The sequence below is a fragment of the Heliangelus exortis genome, chromosome 10 (assembly GCF_036169615.1).
Source record: "Heliangelus exortis chromosome 10, bHelExo1.hap1, whole genome shotgun sequence".
NCBI classification, from domain to species: domain Eukaryota; kingdom Metazoa; phylum Chordata; class Aves; order Apodiformes; family Trochilidae; genus Heliangelus; species Heliangelus exortis.
In genome coordinates, this window is record NC_092431.1 from 14,263,143 (window position 1) to 14,280,367 (window position 17,225).

The 17,225-nt window shown below is 36.4% G+C and overlaps 1 protein-coding gene across 7 annotated transcripts in view; it reads left to right on the forward strand.

The window, feature by feature from the left end:
* The window catches only part of LRBA (LPS responsive beige-like anchor protein), a 388,894-nt gene that overhangs the window by 38,927 nt on the left and 332,742 nt on the right, over window positions 1-17,225 (forward strand). For all 7 annotated transcript variants that reach the window (XM_071753672.1, XM_071753674.1, XM_071753673.1 and 4 more), the window contains exons 5-17: window positions 2,093-2,188; window positions 4,824-4,945; window positions 5,046-5,172; window positions 6,462-6,581; window positions 6,797-6,943; window positions 7,791-7,988; window positions 8,711-8,844; window positions 10,062-10,170; window positions 10,312-10,464; window positions 11,400-11,568; window positions 13,201-13,280; window positions 14,781-14,843; window positions 16,601-16,698. In XM_071753672.1, the coding sequence (XP_071609773.1) occupies window positions 2,093-2,188; window positions 4,824-4,945; window positions 5,046-5,172; window positions 6,462-6,581; window positions 6,797-6,943; window positions 7,791-7,988; window positions 8,711-8,844; window positions 10,062-10,170; window positions 10,312-10,464; window positions 11,400-11,568; window positions 13,201-13,280; window positions 14,781-14,843; window positions 16,601-16,698 (1,616 nt within the window). The remainder of the gene's footprint in view (window positions 1-2,092; window positions 2,189-4,823; window positions 4,946-5,045; window positions 5,173-6,461; window positions 6,582-6,796; window positions 6,944-7,790; window positions 7,989-8,710; window positions 8,845-10,061; window positions 10,171-10,311; window positions 10,465-11,399; window positions 11,569-13,200; window positions 13,281-14,780; window positions 14,844-16,600; window positions 16,699-17,225) is intronic.

Genomic DNA, 17,225 nt, shown 5'->3' on the forward strand with positions numbered 1-17,225 from the left:
GGCTGAAGGCTGGTCAGTAACCTTTCTAATAAACATATTTTAAATGTACCAAGAAATACAGGATGTTTTCTGGTATTATATCAATGAATCTTTACCTGCAAGCAATTAAAATGCAGAGAATAGAACAGTCATGGAAGTAAATTTCCTCATGAATCTATGAATTGGATTGATCCTTTTGAACACCAGGGAATAATAATATGGTGACTCTAAGCAAGTGCTTTTATGCATGCTTTTATCTGTAATTCCAGGTATGTGACATGGAAAAAAAAAAGGATTTTTCTGGTCTTAAAAAAAAAAAAAGTCTACACAGGCAGTTGTTCAAGATGCTCCTGTTTTGGTATTGTTCTTTTTTTACCTGAGGACTGAAAAAATTTAACTAGTTAGGGAAGTGAGAATTTGTGGCAGAATTGAAATTATGGAAATAAATTCTAGCATAAAAAAATCTTGCTATGAGTTTTCTCCTGTTCCATGTGAACTGAAAGGGGAGAAGAGGCTCTCCTTTTATTGCTAAGAACTTCCTTTCCTAAAGTAAAAATCTGTAGGTTGTAGAGGCTGCACAAAATTGTTTTGCTGGAAATGGGAATTATTTTAATAACTTTTACCTGCTTTGAATTTTAATTCAGCTCCTGCTATCTCTAAATACTCTGCCTAGTGTAGAGAAAAGGTAGCACAATGTCTCTGACTTCAAATAAATAAAAAAATATATTCAATGTAAAAGGGAGAATGCACAAATAACATAGGAAATTTTAAAATATCTTTTGAAATAAATAACTTTGGAGATCTTAACTTGTGCAAATAAAACCACACTAAATTTAACAGATGGTTTAAACTTAATAATTGAACATGCAGAGTATATTTAACCACAGGTGAATTAAAGTTGTCTCTGTAACATTAACTTTTTCATTTCCTGTCTCTCTGCTATTTGCATTTAATTTCCTTTCTTTATGACAGACTAAATATAGAGGAAAGGAAGAGAAAAAAACCACAATTGGATTGCTAAGGAGTTGCACAGCTCCATAAATCATAAAATCAGTAGTGCTGTAAAGATGCAAGGTATTTGGCTACAACACAAACAACCTTGTTGAATTCTCCAGTGCTGAAGGCTTCCAAGCCATGCTCAGTGTTCCCTCCTCAATTTTAATTCAGCTTCATGAAGCACTGGTTATCTGACTCTCATTTTGGTACTTTTGATACACTTGTCAGGGCTCACACAATGCTTAGTTTTTGGAGGGTAGATGCTCACAGGAGGTGACTCAATGCTTTAAGGAAAAAATCCGGAGTTTAAAATGATAGAAAATAGATCTACTGGAAGGTCAGGAAGTGGTAAAAGAAGATGCACAGCATTGTTCTGTCACTGTAAGCAGTATTTACTCTTTTTCTGTTGTGAGCTCCTGTACTTGATTTGGAGTTGCTGAGACTTACAACAAAGTCAGTGCAGCATTAGGGTGGTGGTGGGGAAGTGAGAAGTATTCACAGTAGCTGAGCTCTCAGTGTGGGTACTCCAGACTGCCCTCAAGGCTTGAATCTTTCTCCACAGACTTAGATGAAGTAATGCATGTTACCAAAGACACTTTGAGCTAGTATACTACTGTATTCCTGATGTAAATAGCCCTGTCTGCTGATCCTGCCTCTCCCTTCAGCCGAGTATTCCCTGTCTCCCTTGTACTTGCAGCCACAGTCCAAACTGCTGTAACTGAACATGGGTTTGTGGTTTTTTTCCCCAAAATCAGCTGGATCAGCTGATTTTCTTTAGCTCACTGAAAATCCAAACAAACAGCAGCACTGTTGGGAATGAGCAGGTAAAAAGAGGAACTCAGATCAGTTTAGTTTATGCTGAATGAAAGAGGCTCAGGCCTTTAAATCCTTTAATTAAGTTATTAATATATTTCAGTGCCCCTACTGTGTATTATGTGAAGATACCCATGACTCCTTGTTAATATTGTTTCTTGAAAGTGCAAAGTGTCTTAGAGTATTACTCAACTATGTGCAAAGCTTTAAAATATGGTAAAATTATTTTTTTTCTGTGTGCAGTCTTCTTCTTTCTTATAGGTTTGTTTTATTTATTTACAAGTGTAATAATTCTCTTTGTCAGCCACCACATGCTGGAAAGTTATTGTCTGTGTTGAAACACATGCCTCAGAAGTATGGACCTGATGCCTTCTTCAACTTCCCAGGAAAAAGTGCTGCGGTATGGAGATATTTTAAGTCTCATTTGTCTTACCAGCCCTTGTCACAGACATAGAGTTTTAACCAAACTGTCTTTGCCTAACACCTACATTATACCTAAATAAATCGTTCTTAAAATAGGTATGCATTATTATTATTATTGTTGGTTTTGTTGTTGTTACTACCACTACAAATACTGTTACATAAAGAATAGATACAAAGGAGGCTTTACTTTTTTCTTTTTTTCTTTTTTTTTTTTTAATTTTTTAAAAAAAATTTTTAAATTTTTTTTTAATTTTTTTTTTAAAAATTTTTTTTTTCAGACTGGTTTAGTTAAATCCTGTTGCAAGGAAAATCTGCCTGCTTCTCACTCCCACATTTCTGTGGGGATGGTGCTTGTGTTTTAGTACTCAGTATGTGTGGCTTTGTGGTGGCTTGACCTTGGCTGGGCACCAGATACCCACCAGTCTGTTTTATCACTCCTTCTTTTAAGCTGGGAGAGAACACATGATTCTTGTGGGTTGAGATAAGTAGATCGCTCATCAGTTATCATCACAAGCAAAACAGACTTGGGAAAATGGATTTAATTCATCATCAATCAAATAAGAGTTGGGTAGTGAAAAAAACCCACCAAATCTTAAAACACCTTCCCTTCACACTTCCCTTTTTCTCGGGCTCAACTTCACTGCCTTCTTCACCTTCTGCTCCTTCCTCCTCCCACTCTTTCCCTGCTCCTGTGTAGCATCCTACTCATTGGAGATGGTCTTTTATGAGCTTCTCCAATGTGGGTCCTTCCCTTAGGTGCAGTCCTTCAGGAACACACTGCTCCAGCATGGGCTTCCCACAGAGGGCCTGCTTCAGGTTCAGTCACCTCCTCTGGTGTGGGCTCCTCCACATCTGCAGCTCCAGATCTGCTCCACTGTGGGTCCTCCATGGGCTGCAGGGGAACCTTTGCCCCAGCACACCTCCTCCTCCTCTTTCTTCACTGATCTTGGTGTCTGCAGGGGTGGTTCTTTCACATCCCACTCCTCTCTGCTGCAGGTCTTCCAGTTCTTTTTTTTTTTTCACCTGCCTAAATGTTACCACACAGGTGTTCTCACCATGGATGATGGGCTCAGCCTCAGCAAGAGGCAGGTCTGATTTGGAGCTGGGGAATCTCCTCACAGGAGCCACCACTCTGGGTCCTCCCCTGTGACCAAAGCCCCAACCCACACTGTCCCAATATGATTCTGTGCAGAATCTTCTGTAGGAATTCAAGCATTTCAACACTTTAGCTTCCAAAATTGTGGGATGAAACAGTACGTTTGAGATTTTGTGCTTAATTCAGAATAAGATTTATCAGATGACTGCAGTTTTCATTGCATAGATATGTTGGTTACCTTTCTGCTTCAGCAGCTTAGATTAAATGAAATTTGAAATGAAAACTTGAGACTGAAAGTTGCAGACGACTAGAAAAATGCTTCTGCAGTTGTATGTTTATCACCTGCAAAACCAGACATGGCAACAGGCATGCTTTTGTTCCTTCTGGCTATTCATATTTGGTTTTTTGTCTTCAGCTTCTAATAATTGTGATGGATTCTAGAACTGTTTGATACTGGGGTGCCTCAGTAACCTTAATGTGAATATTCCCATGTATTTTAAAATTAATTAGTCTTAAAAATGTAGTGTTTAATAAAATAACACCAAGATCCATTGTGGGCTAAACAAAATGGTGGTTGCTACAAGTTACCAAAGGATGGTCTCAGAGACATGCAGATAGTTGGCTGGTATAGAAAAGAATTTTATAGCATTTTGTTTGGACAGGGATATGTAATGGAGTCTGGTTACACTTGGGTTCTTTGGTTTGTTTTTTTTTTTTCATTGGTATTGATCATCTGGACAGCATCAGAGGTTATCAGAAGTTATGGCAGTAATAGTTGAAGCTTGTATTGCAAATCTGTGTAGCACAGCAGTGGAAAGTTTGTAAAAATATTAAAATAACCAACCAAACCAACCAAAAAACCTCACACAATAAAATCCATTTGTTTGAAACAAAGGGCCCTGCCACACAATTTATAACTTCAGAGCTTTTGAGCTAACATAAGGACAGTGCTTGATATGAAGAATTTGGCTGATGGAAATTGTCTCTTAGGGAAGTCTACAAGCCTGTCATTTTAACTAGAAGGCTACATAGACTTGAGTCTGGAAAAAGAGAAGAACCTGCTAGGTGAAATGCATATGATTTTCTTTGTTATCAGCTTCTTTTCATAATGAGTTTTCTTGAATACCAACTCTATGTGAAAAAAAAAGTTTATAAATCTATTATTCTGTCAGATTGCCACAAAACCAAATCAACTTGAGTTTGCGTTTTATATGCTGTAGGGCTTCTACTGAAGTATTTAATTTTTGAAGTGTGTTTTACTATTGATAATCTTTATTGGAATATAAAGTTTGCAGATATTTAGATCAATTAAAAATCTTAACGCTGGAATACAAAAAGCAGATAAGTTAGGCCAGACTTTTTTAGACTACAGAAATTGTACACGTTTATAATGTATGCATTTGTAGTGTGTATCTGTATATCAGTATACATTTGTGGTGTATAACTTTAAGGTGTACACTCTTACTTTGGTGATGTTGATCTTTCACATTATTAACTACTTGCTTTTTTTTTTTAGGCTATTGCCTTACCTCCGATAGCCAAGTGGCCATACCAGAATGGGTTTACTTTCCACACTTGGCTAAGAATGGATCCTGTAAATAATATCAATGTGGATAAGGATAAGCCTTACTTATATTGGTAAGAATTATGTAAAATCATGTTTCTGATGTTCCCTTTGTACTAATGATTCAAAGATTTCTGTCTCTGTGTATGTGCTGATTTTGTTCTTATTTGTCAGTTTTCGGACAAACAAAGGACTTGGGTATTCTGCTCACTTTGTTGGAGGCTGCTTGATTGTAACATCCATAAAATCAAAAGGAAAAGGTTTCCAGCATTGTGTAAAATTTGATTTCAAGCCACAAAAGGTGAGTGAAAATACTGAAAACCTTCAAATAGGTTTTATGAATTTAAAAGCCACCTAGAGAGAGTGTTGTAGCTATTGATTAGGCTTATCTTTCTGTATAAGAATATACTGGAATGAGCATACATATTTGTGGTCTGAATTCTTATTTGGTTTTATTATACTTATGAAATGCATTAAACAAGAAAAAAGCAATTTATTGGAAGTTTTATGAATCTGTGAGACTTGTTAGAGTTCTCAGAGAACTCTTAGTACATAACAGCAATTAGCAGTTGAACATCATGATCTTAAAGGTCTTTCTCAACCACATTCTATGATTCTATGATATACACAGCTTGAAAGTTACAAGGCTTGTGATTTTTTTTTTTTCTTTTCTTTTTTCCTTCCTTCTCTATTTATACATTTTCTCCCACCTCCTGACATTCCCTTCTTCTTTTCCTCATGGGTTTTGTGAAGGCTCCCATATAGGTCATTAAATAACGGGGGCAAATGCAGTGTTATTTTAAGAAATCATAATTACTAACCCACATCTAATTTTCCTAATCAAGCTAGAACATTAATAGGAGTTTGATCTTATTACATGTGGGAGAACAACAGCTTTATTCTTCAAAGAATGTTATACTTCATGTTCATTCAGGCTGTCCAGAAAAAAGTCTCCATGATTTGATTGCTTGCTTTATTCTATGTGTTTTTTAAAATGTAACAATTAAAATACGAGCTGATTTTATTCTTCATGCTTAGGCTTGCTTGCCTATTAAGTAATATTATGCTATGTTGAAAATGTTTCCTTTTTCATTCAATACTCTGCTAAATGCTTCTGGAGCAACTGGCATAAACATTTTGTGGGAGGACAGGCCTCCTCTGGAATTTCTTAACAGTAATCCCTTGCTTTAAATGTGAATTCTGTTGGTGATAATCTGACATGCTCATCTTTTGAAAGTCTTTAGTCTAGAGCTATCCCTGCTCTTTGGAATGACATTTGCAGTAGTCCATTATGCTAAGAGTAGCCCAACTTAAAACTTACTTGCATAGTGGTTTAGGTGTAAATTTGTTTCAGGGTTGCTGTGAAGATTTCTTGAGTTCTGTGCTGTAATATATTTTCAGCTTCTGTGGAAAAAGATGGCATATTATCCTTTGCCATGGCTATGCAAGAAGAATCACCTTTTTGCCTTTAATCTTTCCACCTTTATTTGCTTCTCATATATAGCTGAATTTGTTCAACTATGCCCTGCTTTACTGCAGAAGCTACTTGACATGTCTGTGGGATTGCATCTCTTGTTTTCTCTCCTGCAGTGGTACATGGTTACCATAGTGCACATCTATAACCGCTGGAAGAACAGCGAACTCCGATGTTACGTGAATGGGGAGCTGGCATCTTATGGAGAAATAACATGGTTTGTCAACACCAGTGATGTAAGTAAGCCCTTTATACCAACAGCTGTTGTTGATAATCTTGATGGATAATCTGCTTTTATATGTCCCAGAACTTCAAAGTTGTTTCTGCTGAGGCACTCAAACGCTTGTTTATGTAAAAGTAATAATAATCCCTGATAATATGTATGTTATTTGCATAATTTGCTTCTGTAGTGTAGATTAAACCCTTTTACTGGGCTCTGTTTCATTTTCAGACATTTGACAAATGTTTCCTGGGTTCTTCAGAAACAGCCGATGCCAATCGAGTGTTTTGTGGACAAATGACATCCGTTTACCTTTTCAGTGAGGCTCTCAATGCTGCTCAGATCTTTGCCATTTATCAGCTTGGTTTGGGATATAAGGTATCTTAGAATTGACTGCAAAGTTTCAGAAGCTGAATTCTCATAAAACCCTTCATGCTGGGTTTTGAGAATGTTGGGACACTTCTCTGTCACTCTAAAAATGTTCTTACTGTGTAATCTTTTCAGTAAATTCTTGCCTGTTACTTCCATAAGCTTGTGTGTTCCCTTACATTAAGTATTAATTCAATTATTTAGTTTCTTATAAAAAAAATTTGTACCCTCTTTACTTGCAAAAATTTCCATGTTGTTTGAGACAGGTAGAACACCACTGTTGGCTCTGGCTAGGTTCATGTTTTCATTGAGGCTGAAAATTATAGATCAAAAATGGTGTGTATTGTTTTAGAAATATACCTTTATAGCTGACTGTACTAATCAGTTTTTTTTTTTTAATGTGGGAAGTTAGTGCTGAGGATTAGTTTCATTGCAGTGATTTATTATTTGTTTTGCCATAGCCTGAGGGGTGTTAAATCAAGACTGTTATTCCCTAGCAGCTGTACAAATATATGCTAAAAAAGATGTCTCTTATTCTATCTGCTCCTCAATTATTAGTTCCTTCTGAGTGAACATTGCTGACTGTCATTCTGTTTCCTAGTTAATGTGTTTATTTTTACAGTAATCACGATGTGGGCAATGTCACTCTTCAGAGGTCAAAAAAAATTCTGCAGTTCTAACTCTAAAATTGATGTTGAGTCAATGATCTTATGAGACCCCTCCTTTCTGGAATGCTGCCAGTTTGCAGAAGCAATCTTTTAGTCATTTTTTGGCAATATTTGTGTTCTGAACTTTATTAATGTGTGTAAGCTAATTTTTTTTCTTTTTCCTTCCTCAACCCTGCTCCCCAATCCAGGGAACATTCAAATTCAAGGCAGAAAGTGATCTCTTCCTTGATGAACATCACAAGTTGTTGCTGTATGATGGGAAACTATCCAGTGCTGTTGCATTTATGTACAATCCAAGGGCTACAGATGCACAGCTGTGTCTCGAGTCATCCCCTAAGGAAAACCCTTCTATTTTTGTTCATTCACCACATGCCCTCATGCTGCAGGTATTTTAACGTTTTCATAGATTTGGAGGACACAAATTATTTCTGTTTGAAAACCTAAAAATCAAATTTTATAGGGATTTGGACAAGATAGGGAACTGTTGATAGGTGGGGGTTTATTGGATTTTCCCTATTGCCACCTCCCTTGTTTCTTGAATTAATGTGGATGTACAAAAATGCTAAGAAAAAATTACAACCTGTCACCATTACAAAGACTGTGTTAGACTGATGCTACCTATCTGCTGTCATCTGCAGACATCCTGGTGAGATGTTGCCCTTTTCTTCTCTGCACTTTGAATGCCTGAATCTTGTGTCAGAAACTCTTTGGGGTCTCTTTTAAAAGAGTTTTCTCTAAAGGCTTGTTTTAGAATTATCAAGCAACCTTCTGTATATTCAACCCAGGATCTACACTGTAGGTTATATATAAATACAAATATAAAAATATATCTATACAAAAATATAAAAATTTTTATGAAACGTGAACATATATAGTTACACACACACACACACACACATATATATATATATATGTACATAAAGCAGTAGATCAGCCAGGCTGGGCACTTAGTGTGGCTGTGAAAGTCACTTTGTACTCATTGCTGTTTCTTTCTATTTGGTAATAACACAAATTTTATATTCAAGAAATTTCAAACTATTTTTTTAAAGAAAGTTTTTTAACACTTCCTGAAGGAGGTTTCAATTATGTACTATTTCTTCTTTGTCAGGATGTGAAAGCAGTGTTAACACACTCTATCCAAAGTGCCCTGCACTCCATTGGAGGGGTGCAGGTACTTTTCCCTCTCTTTGCACAGTTGGACTACAGGGAATATTCATCAGACCACATTGACACAACTGTTTGGTGAGTGCATGTTCTTATTGTGTTCTGGTCTTTGTTTCTTTTTAAGTAAAGGAAATTACCTCTTGCTTTATTAAGTGACATGGTGGTTTAAATTGTCTTCTGCAACAATGAATTATGTCTAACAGCAAGAAGGTGGCCTTGTTAACAGGCAGGACTTCAAAGCAAACTCTGTATTTGTACCAAATTTTCTATGAAAGTTGACACATAATCAAAATTTACGCATTTCTGCTTCACATTTTTTTTGTGCAACAGAATTACAGACAATTCTTTTGAGCTCATTCCTGTCATGGAGAAAATCCACTGGGGAAGGCTTAAGAAGAAACTCCAGGAAGGATAAATTTTTTTACATAAAGTTTTTCATTGTTTTTTCTTTTTGTTTCTTATACTTTCAGGCTTAAGGAAAGGCAGTGTTATTCAGTGTTACTGCCAGGATTTTTCTCTGATTTGTGCTCTCTTTCAGCTCAGTCCAACTTCTGTACATTCTGGCACAGAGATGGTAGAGATCCTAAGTTTTAAAGAGTAGTATTAATAGCAATGGGAGTGCTTTGTAGAGTCCTGGTGCAGTTTCCTCTGTTTCATTGCACTTGTGTTTTTGTGACTGTTTAAAGATGATCTACATCTATATTGTTGCTAAGAAGCAGTGGTCACAATGTTCTGCAGCCCATTTGTACATTTCTGGACCTCTCTTGAGCTGGCTCAGACTTGGGCATCTCTGAGATGAGTCCAGGACGTGATTGAGTTGTGAACTAGCCCAGCTCTAGAGGGGCTCTCAGCTGGCTAAGGTCTTGATTCATAGGCACTAGTAAAAGAGGGGCATAAAGAATACTCTGGCAGCAGCACAGAGCTGAATTAGCTTGGGCTAAAAAGCTGGGTCTGGGAGAGTGTTTCATCTGAAAGCAGAAGAAAGTGGGATGGCATTTGCTAATGATACTGCAGAAGTTTGTAAGTGAAATGCAAAGCAGAGAATAGTCCACTTACCTGTTGCCTTTCTGCAAGCACTTCTTTTGAGAGGATTTCTTTTATTACATAGTTATCTTAGAATGCAGAATTTCAAGTTTAAAATGCATGACTTCTGAACTGAGCATTTATATAACACAATAAATCTGTCTCTGGTCTGTGTGATGGAAGTGTTAAGTTGGAAATACTTTCTACCTCATTATAACCTTTAAAACTTTGTGTTTTGTTTTGTTTTTTAACTAAAACATTCTATTTTTCAGTTCTACTTTATTGGCTTTCATCATGGAGTTGTTGAAGAATTCCATTGCTATGCAAGAACAGATGCTTTCCTGTAAGGGCTTCCTTGTCATAGGATATAGCCTAGAAAAGGTATAATCTTCCCAAATGTTTTACATTAATGCTGATTTTTTGTTTGTTTGGTTGGTTGGTTTTTGGTTTTTTTTTTTTGAGAGAGAAGTAATTTTCCTACATTGTTGCAGAGTGCTTCCTTAAGCAGATATTATTTTACAGTCTTCCAAAGCCCATGTTACCCGAGCTGTACTGGAACTTTGCCTTGCCTTTTCCAAATACCTGAGCAACTTACACAATGGGGTGCCCTTGCTGAAGCAGCTGTGTGATCATGTTCTCCTTAATCCTGCAATATGGATTCATATCCCAGCACAGGTACAATTGCTTATTTGTGTGATGCATCTTATGATGTATGGATTTGGCAGTGTTGAGGCAAAGCCTGGCCTCCCAAGAATTATAGGTGCTGGTTCTCCAGCAGATATCTGTTTTCAGACTCTGCTTTTCTGCATGTAGCTGTGAAATTTGCAGGCTCCCAGGATTTTCAGGGAGTTGGTTAACCTGCAGCATTCTCCAGAACAGGGTTGGAGTGACTTCTGGAGTTCTTGACCCAGTGTTGTAGTTTGGAAAGGAATTTTGCATGGGGGTTAGTTGGCAAAAAACTCAGCAATTTTAAAGAGAAGTTACCCTGGATGTCAGATTTGAAGTCTTGATTTGAATTGACACATTCTCTGCACAGTGTTTTTGTTCTGGTGAATCTGTGTTCTCTTACACTGAAAAACTTTGATGGAAACTTTCCAGTTGGTTCCACTTAAATTTGTTTTGCATTTAGAAGACTGAGCATTAATATTGCTAATGCTTAAGTATTTACAGAGCATCTTTGTTTGCTAGAGCTAAATGAAATTTGTATTATTTAAGTAATTATTTCTCAGATGAAGAAAGAAAGAAGAAATTCAAATAATTAATTTTATAATGAATAGTTGAGCCTATAATAAGTAAGCACCTCTCTAATATTTCACATGTGACTCTTCTGAACTGAGAGCTGTCTTTCAATCTCAGCTGTGATTATGTGCATACTGTGCTGTCATGCTCATGAGAGAATGGACCAGCTTAAAAAACACATGGCACTCTATAGTTTTATAAATAAAAGTGGATTTTTTTCAGTAGTTTGCAGGGGTTTTAAGAGCTTTGTGACTGATTTGTGAAAATCTGTTTCTCTGGGACATGTTAGGAGATGAAATTGAAGAATGTAGTTGTCTGACATGCTGCAGTTTTGCTGTACTGATTCTTGGTCTCCTGCCTGGGTGCTGTAGGTTCAGCTGATCCTGTACACTTACCTGTCTACTGAGTTCATTGCCACTGTTAACATTTATGGTGCAATCCGCCGGGTCGGGACTGTCCTTCTGGTCATGCACACCCTGAAGTATTATTACTGGGTAGTGAATCCTCAGGATCGTAGTGGTATAACTCCTAAGGGTGTGGGTATGTATTAATCCCTCTTCTCATGAGTTGATGTTTGTTTATAAAAAGTAAGTGAATTCAAGCTATTGAAAAGAACTGTAATTATCCCAGAAATAATTTTTTTTTTTAATGTGCTAGGTTCGCTGTAACAGTTTGAGCATTTAGGATATTCTTGGAAGCTTTTCTTTCAGGAATTAATTTAAATTTTCTTCAGAAGTCATATCCTCTGTCACTGAAGCTCTACATGAATTAATCCTAAATAGCACTGGTCAGAGAAATGGTAGGATTTTGAAAGAGCAGAGCTGTGCCTGGGAATACGGTCTCTTTATGGACCCTGTTCCAGTGTTGCATAAGCTTAAAGTGTTTTAAAAACCTATTTATAAAAGCAGTGTAGCTGAAAGCAGGCATACTGACTCTTATCTGACAGGTGCATGGATCTGAACTTGTTGCTTAATAAGTGTGCTTAATGCAGACAGTGAACTCCTGGTGAAAGAAGTAATAAGAAGAAAGTAAAGAAGTAAGAAAAAGGCTGTGGGAATTTCAGAGAGAGAAGTGGGTGATGAAAGAGAGCTGGATGTATTTGGAGTGCTCCTTAGATCTGTCTAACTTCCTGCCACCAGCTTCTCAAAATGATCAGCTGTTCCTGTTAGTGTTGCAAAGAGTGATTTGTAGTGTTTTACAATCTTACAAGGAGCAAAGCATGTGTGTTTTCTCCTTTCTTTTTTTACTGAAGACATGGATTTACTTAATTAGTTTCTGAACTGATATATTGATCCTGAGGCAAGTGTATTTGTAGGATAGTCTTACTAATTCTGTTCAATGGCATATTTTGACTAAACTGATCTGTATTGAAAATAACTATTAATAAGCAGATATGCCTGTGGGCCTGTACAGTATAAAACCATACTTGGATGATCATGTACATGTTAGTTGATTTGCTTCTTCCTGATCATCCTAAAGCTATGAACCTGGAAGCCAGTGTAAAAATTATCCCTAGAAATGTATTTGCCAACAGTTCATTTGCTTCCTCTACAGAAGCTTTTACTTGGCTGTGACATTTGCTTCCACCTGTTATTTTAACCTTGCCTCTCCTGGGAAATACTCTGAGAATTTAAAATGTTTCAATGAAGGTTTGCTTTACACAGGAAGGGCAGAAGCAGCTCCTTTTGACTTTAATAAATTAAGATGGGGGCTTCAAGATAATCTTGATATATAGCATTGTAAGACTTTTTTGTCTTTTTCTTTTTGTGCACATAGCCAATGTATAATAATGACATGTGGGTCTCCCTCTGAACTTTAGCAGAAGAACTTGAAAAACAATAGTAAACTGAAAAAAAAATGAATTCTGGAAATTCTGATGCAAAGTTCTAGTATCAGTCTTGCTTCTTGTATGAAGCTGGTTCTTAGACATTGCAAGGAAATGGTAAAATCATGAAAATAATCTAAAGGGGTTTAGAAAACTGTGCTTAATAAAAGCCTTAGTAGTACATCACTGGTTGGGCATTGTGCAAATAGACAGTGATTTAATGCAGTACTGTTTTGAGTCTGAAGTGTAAGAAAGGAAACTTTTATTTTTATTGGTGTGAAAATGTGTCCTATGCTAATAACAGCTGTTGATTTGCATTCCATATGTCCCCTTTTCTTCTTTTGCAGATGGGCCAAGGCCTACTCAGAAAGAGATTTTATCTCTGCGAGCGTTCTTGTTGATGTTCATTAAACAGCTAGTGATGAAGGTGGGATAAATTAGGATAGGATTACAGTCCTTCTTTCATAAAGGAATGCACTTCAGTATAGCACTTTTTTCTAAGCATGTTGAATTTTTTAAAAATGAGTAAATAGAAATACCATGCAAGGTGCATCTTGTGGCTCTTGCCACAGAGAATAGTGCTAAAGATACATTTTTCTCCCTTTTAAGCTGTGTTTATCAAAAATGGAGCTGTTAAATCATTAACTTAGAAATATTTACTGTGGGGGAAATAAGTGTTACCATATTTTGTTTCTGACAAGAACAGTGTTACCTGCATTTGAAGTGCTTGAGGAGCAACATTGCACATTATATGCTGTGGGCCAGGGGCCAGAGTAGAAGAAAAACTCCATTAAGTTTCACAACTGTTTGTTAGACATTAGGAAGATATTGAAATCCAACAGTTTAGTGCTTTTAGAGTCTTCTTAAGCCTTTTGTGTTCTAAGCTCTGATGTTTCTCTGCTCCTCTCCTTTCTGTAGACTGTTTTTTTATTCTGTTTGAATCTGTCTCCCTTTTCTCCTCTTAATCTGTGTTGCTAAGGAACCCATCTGCCCCTTAGCCCCAGCAGGATGCAGGAGTAACTGCCAGAAAAGTTCTGCTTTTGACTCTTGTACTCTTTCTTTAGGCTGGATGCTCTGCAATCGAAGTGTCGGGGACAATTTAGCTATCAAACTCCAAAAGACTTCTGTTAACTTAGTAATTTCTATGTTATTATGTTATTTATATATGTTATTACTTATTTTTAATTTCTGTCAGATGTATAACTTGGGCTGTTTTGGATAGAGATTCACAAGTACAGTAAAAAACATGTTCATCACAGAAGGTTGATCCTTCCTGAAGTTTTCTATTTCTAGGCAGTGGTGCAAAATCTTTTCAGGAAATGAAACTTTAAAAAAAAAAAAAAAAATCCATAGAAATGAACAAGATTGCTTTTCCTTCTCCTTATCATGTTCTTGGAGACTGTTGGCTTTTATTTTTATTTTCACCAAAAAGACCTCAAGGCATATTCCCAACAAAGATGCCATAAATGATTTAAGTTTCTGCAAAATGGATAGAAACTAAAGATAGGATTTTGTAGTGGAAAAAAAGCAGCAGACTCACCTGTAGGTATAGTTAACAGACTTGTTTGTAATTAAGTATTCAGGCCTACTTTGGAATGCTGTTTGCCACCTTATTTTAATTCTTCTATTAATAGGAAGCTCTCAGTTTAAGTTATCATCAGTTAACATGGGTTAATTTAACAATCTAATGTGCTTTGTTACTGTCTGGCTTATTTTCATGCCTGTATTGGAGTTTTCTTAATACACTTCAATAAATTTCAGTGGACATTTTTTGGGCAGAAAAAACTGCCTTCCATCTCTGAAGCTATTATAGTAACAGGGGAAAACCAAATGTGTTTTGTGGAATTTTCTCTGTATGTAGCCATGGCTTCTAGTAATGCTCTTTTGTACTTGAAAAATGAAAGTTCAAACCTGATTGTTTTTAAAGGACTTTGGAATAAAAGAAGATGAATTGCAAGCTATCCTCAATTATCTGCTCACTATACATGAGGTAATTTTTCATTTGAGGGTTTTTTGGGGGGGACAGAGGTATTGCTTCTGCTGTTTGTAGCTGCCAAATATTTTAATGTCTTCAGATATTACCTTCTTTATGCCACAAGATGGCTCTGTAGAGGAAGTAGCAAACAGTCTAACTCTAGTGTATGTGGTGTGCTGAATTGCCAATATTCTTGCAGTGATTTAAGCACTATGTTAGATGTTAGATTGAAGTTCATTAAGCCAGTAAGTCAAAATGGTTACTTATGTTGTGCTGCAAACCCATTTACTAAGCAGAAAAACAGATGGTGCAACTGACTTTAAAAAAAAAAAAAAAAAAAAAAAAGGACAGAATCTTGGTTTTATGCTGCCTAAGTAATATTTTTTTGGTTTGTTTTTCCTTGCTTTTTATTTTGCTTCTTAAATAAAGCAATGAAATGGAAAACATGCATTACAAAATAAAGATGTGTGTTAATGGCATCTTAGAGAAGCATGTAAACTTAATTGGGAGAAAATGTTGGTTACCACTGATACATCTGCATCTTCATATTTTAGCACCAGGAAAAGGCACTTTATGCCAGATGCAACATCAAAGACAAGGGAAATAGGGGCATAAATCTTACTGATCTCATCTCTGTAAGGGTGCTTGAAATTGGTAAAATAAGGAATTAATTGAACTTCAAGCAGTGTGGATTTTTTTTTTTTTCTGTTTTGTGCTTTGGGTTTTTTTTGTTGTTGCACCTATATTTTCCTTTATTCTCTCTGCTGGCTTCTGATACCTGGTAGTGCCATGGTCAAGCAATTTAAGCCATTCTTTTTATATGGAGGTGTAAAAGTTCAGACTCCTGGTTACATGTAAAATAAATGAAAATAGCAGAAGCTTTATAAGGCCTCCAGATGAGGAGGTGATTCTTTAACTAAGCAATTTGCATGGTCAAGTGTAAAAAAGTTTGAAAGCTCCATGAATACTGAATCCCACAGATATAGTTGCCTAGTTGCAAATTCTGAAAAACGTGAAAAAATAAATTACAGGGGCTCATTCATCAGTGATTGTGTCTGCCAGTGATACTATCAGGTGAATGTAGTTGTTCAGGTGGTGTAAAACTGATTCTCTAATAGTGAGAGAGTCAGAATATTTGTTGGAAAGTATTTGATTTTTTAAACATAAAAATAAGTTTTCATTTTAATACCATAAAGAATGGAAAAAGGAAACCTACTTTGAAGGTTATTTTTAGTTATAAATCACTTGGAACAAATTAATAAACTGTAGTTCAGAGTGCTTGAGTCATATGAAAAACTTTATTGAGCAGCTTGAACGAGCCATTTTAAAGGCTGTGGCAGGTATTTTTTCATCCTGGGCTTGGACTGTTAGTAGAGATTTTGCATTAAACACCACCCTGTGCCCCGGAAAATGTGCAGCAGTTTATTTTGAGCTCCTGTGCTGTAAAAGATGGGGAACTATACATGCAAACAGATGACCATGTGTGTGGGAAAAAGCATAGTCCAAGAGTCCATTCCCTGCAAAAGGCTGGTGTCCCAGACACAGATGTATTGGTTTTCAGTCTTTATTTTTTAGAGGTTTTTTTGGTAATATTTTCTTCTGTACTTGCCTTTCAGATCTGTAGCTTTTTGATCTTGACCTAGCTGTTTTGGTCCTTGGTGTACTATTACTCTCTGGATCGTTTTGAAATATTTTGCAGTGGTTCTTTTAACCAAAACAAGATTCTAGCATACACGCATTTTTAATTCAGATTTGTAACTTTTATTCAACAGGATGACAATCTAATGGATGTCTTGCAGTTGCTTGTTGCTCTGATGTCAGAGCATCCCAGTTCTATGATCCCTGCTTTTGATCAGAGGAATGGATTACAGTAAGTTTGGATTTTGTAAGTGGGCAAAAGGAAATAGTATTTTGACCATACTGTTGCTTGCTAGAATTCCCATGGAATCTATAACATCCTCCTGAGTGTACGTTGCAATCTTGAAGTGCTCTTCTTGTGAGATTACTGTTTTTTGTGAAGGTGTTCTTCTGACAAGAGGTGATGTTGGATTTATTATCAATGAAGTCTTTCTTGGTTTGTTTCCAAGCTGTCAGTTATGCTTAGACAAGTAGTGATCAATTTCAGTTAGTCTGTAGGTTGATGTTTCCTTCATCCACTGGTGCTTAGTCTTTAGCCTCTCATTCTTACTTATCAACTGCAAGTTGGCTGATAAGATTTGGTTCAGATATTTACTAACTTTCTTTCCCCCCCCCCCCCTTTTTTAAGGTATAAAGCACTGTAGCACTTCTGCAGGAAAAAAGCTTTTATTTGTTTAAATTTAGCACTTTATGGTATGGATTGTTCACAGTCTCTCTCAACAAACAGAATAATACTGTTTAACATTGTGAGAGAAAGTA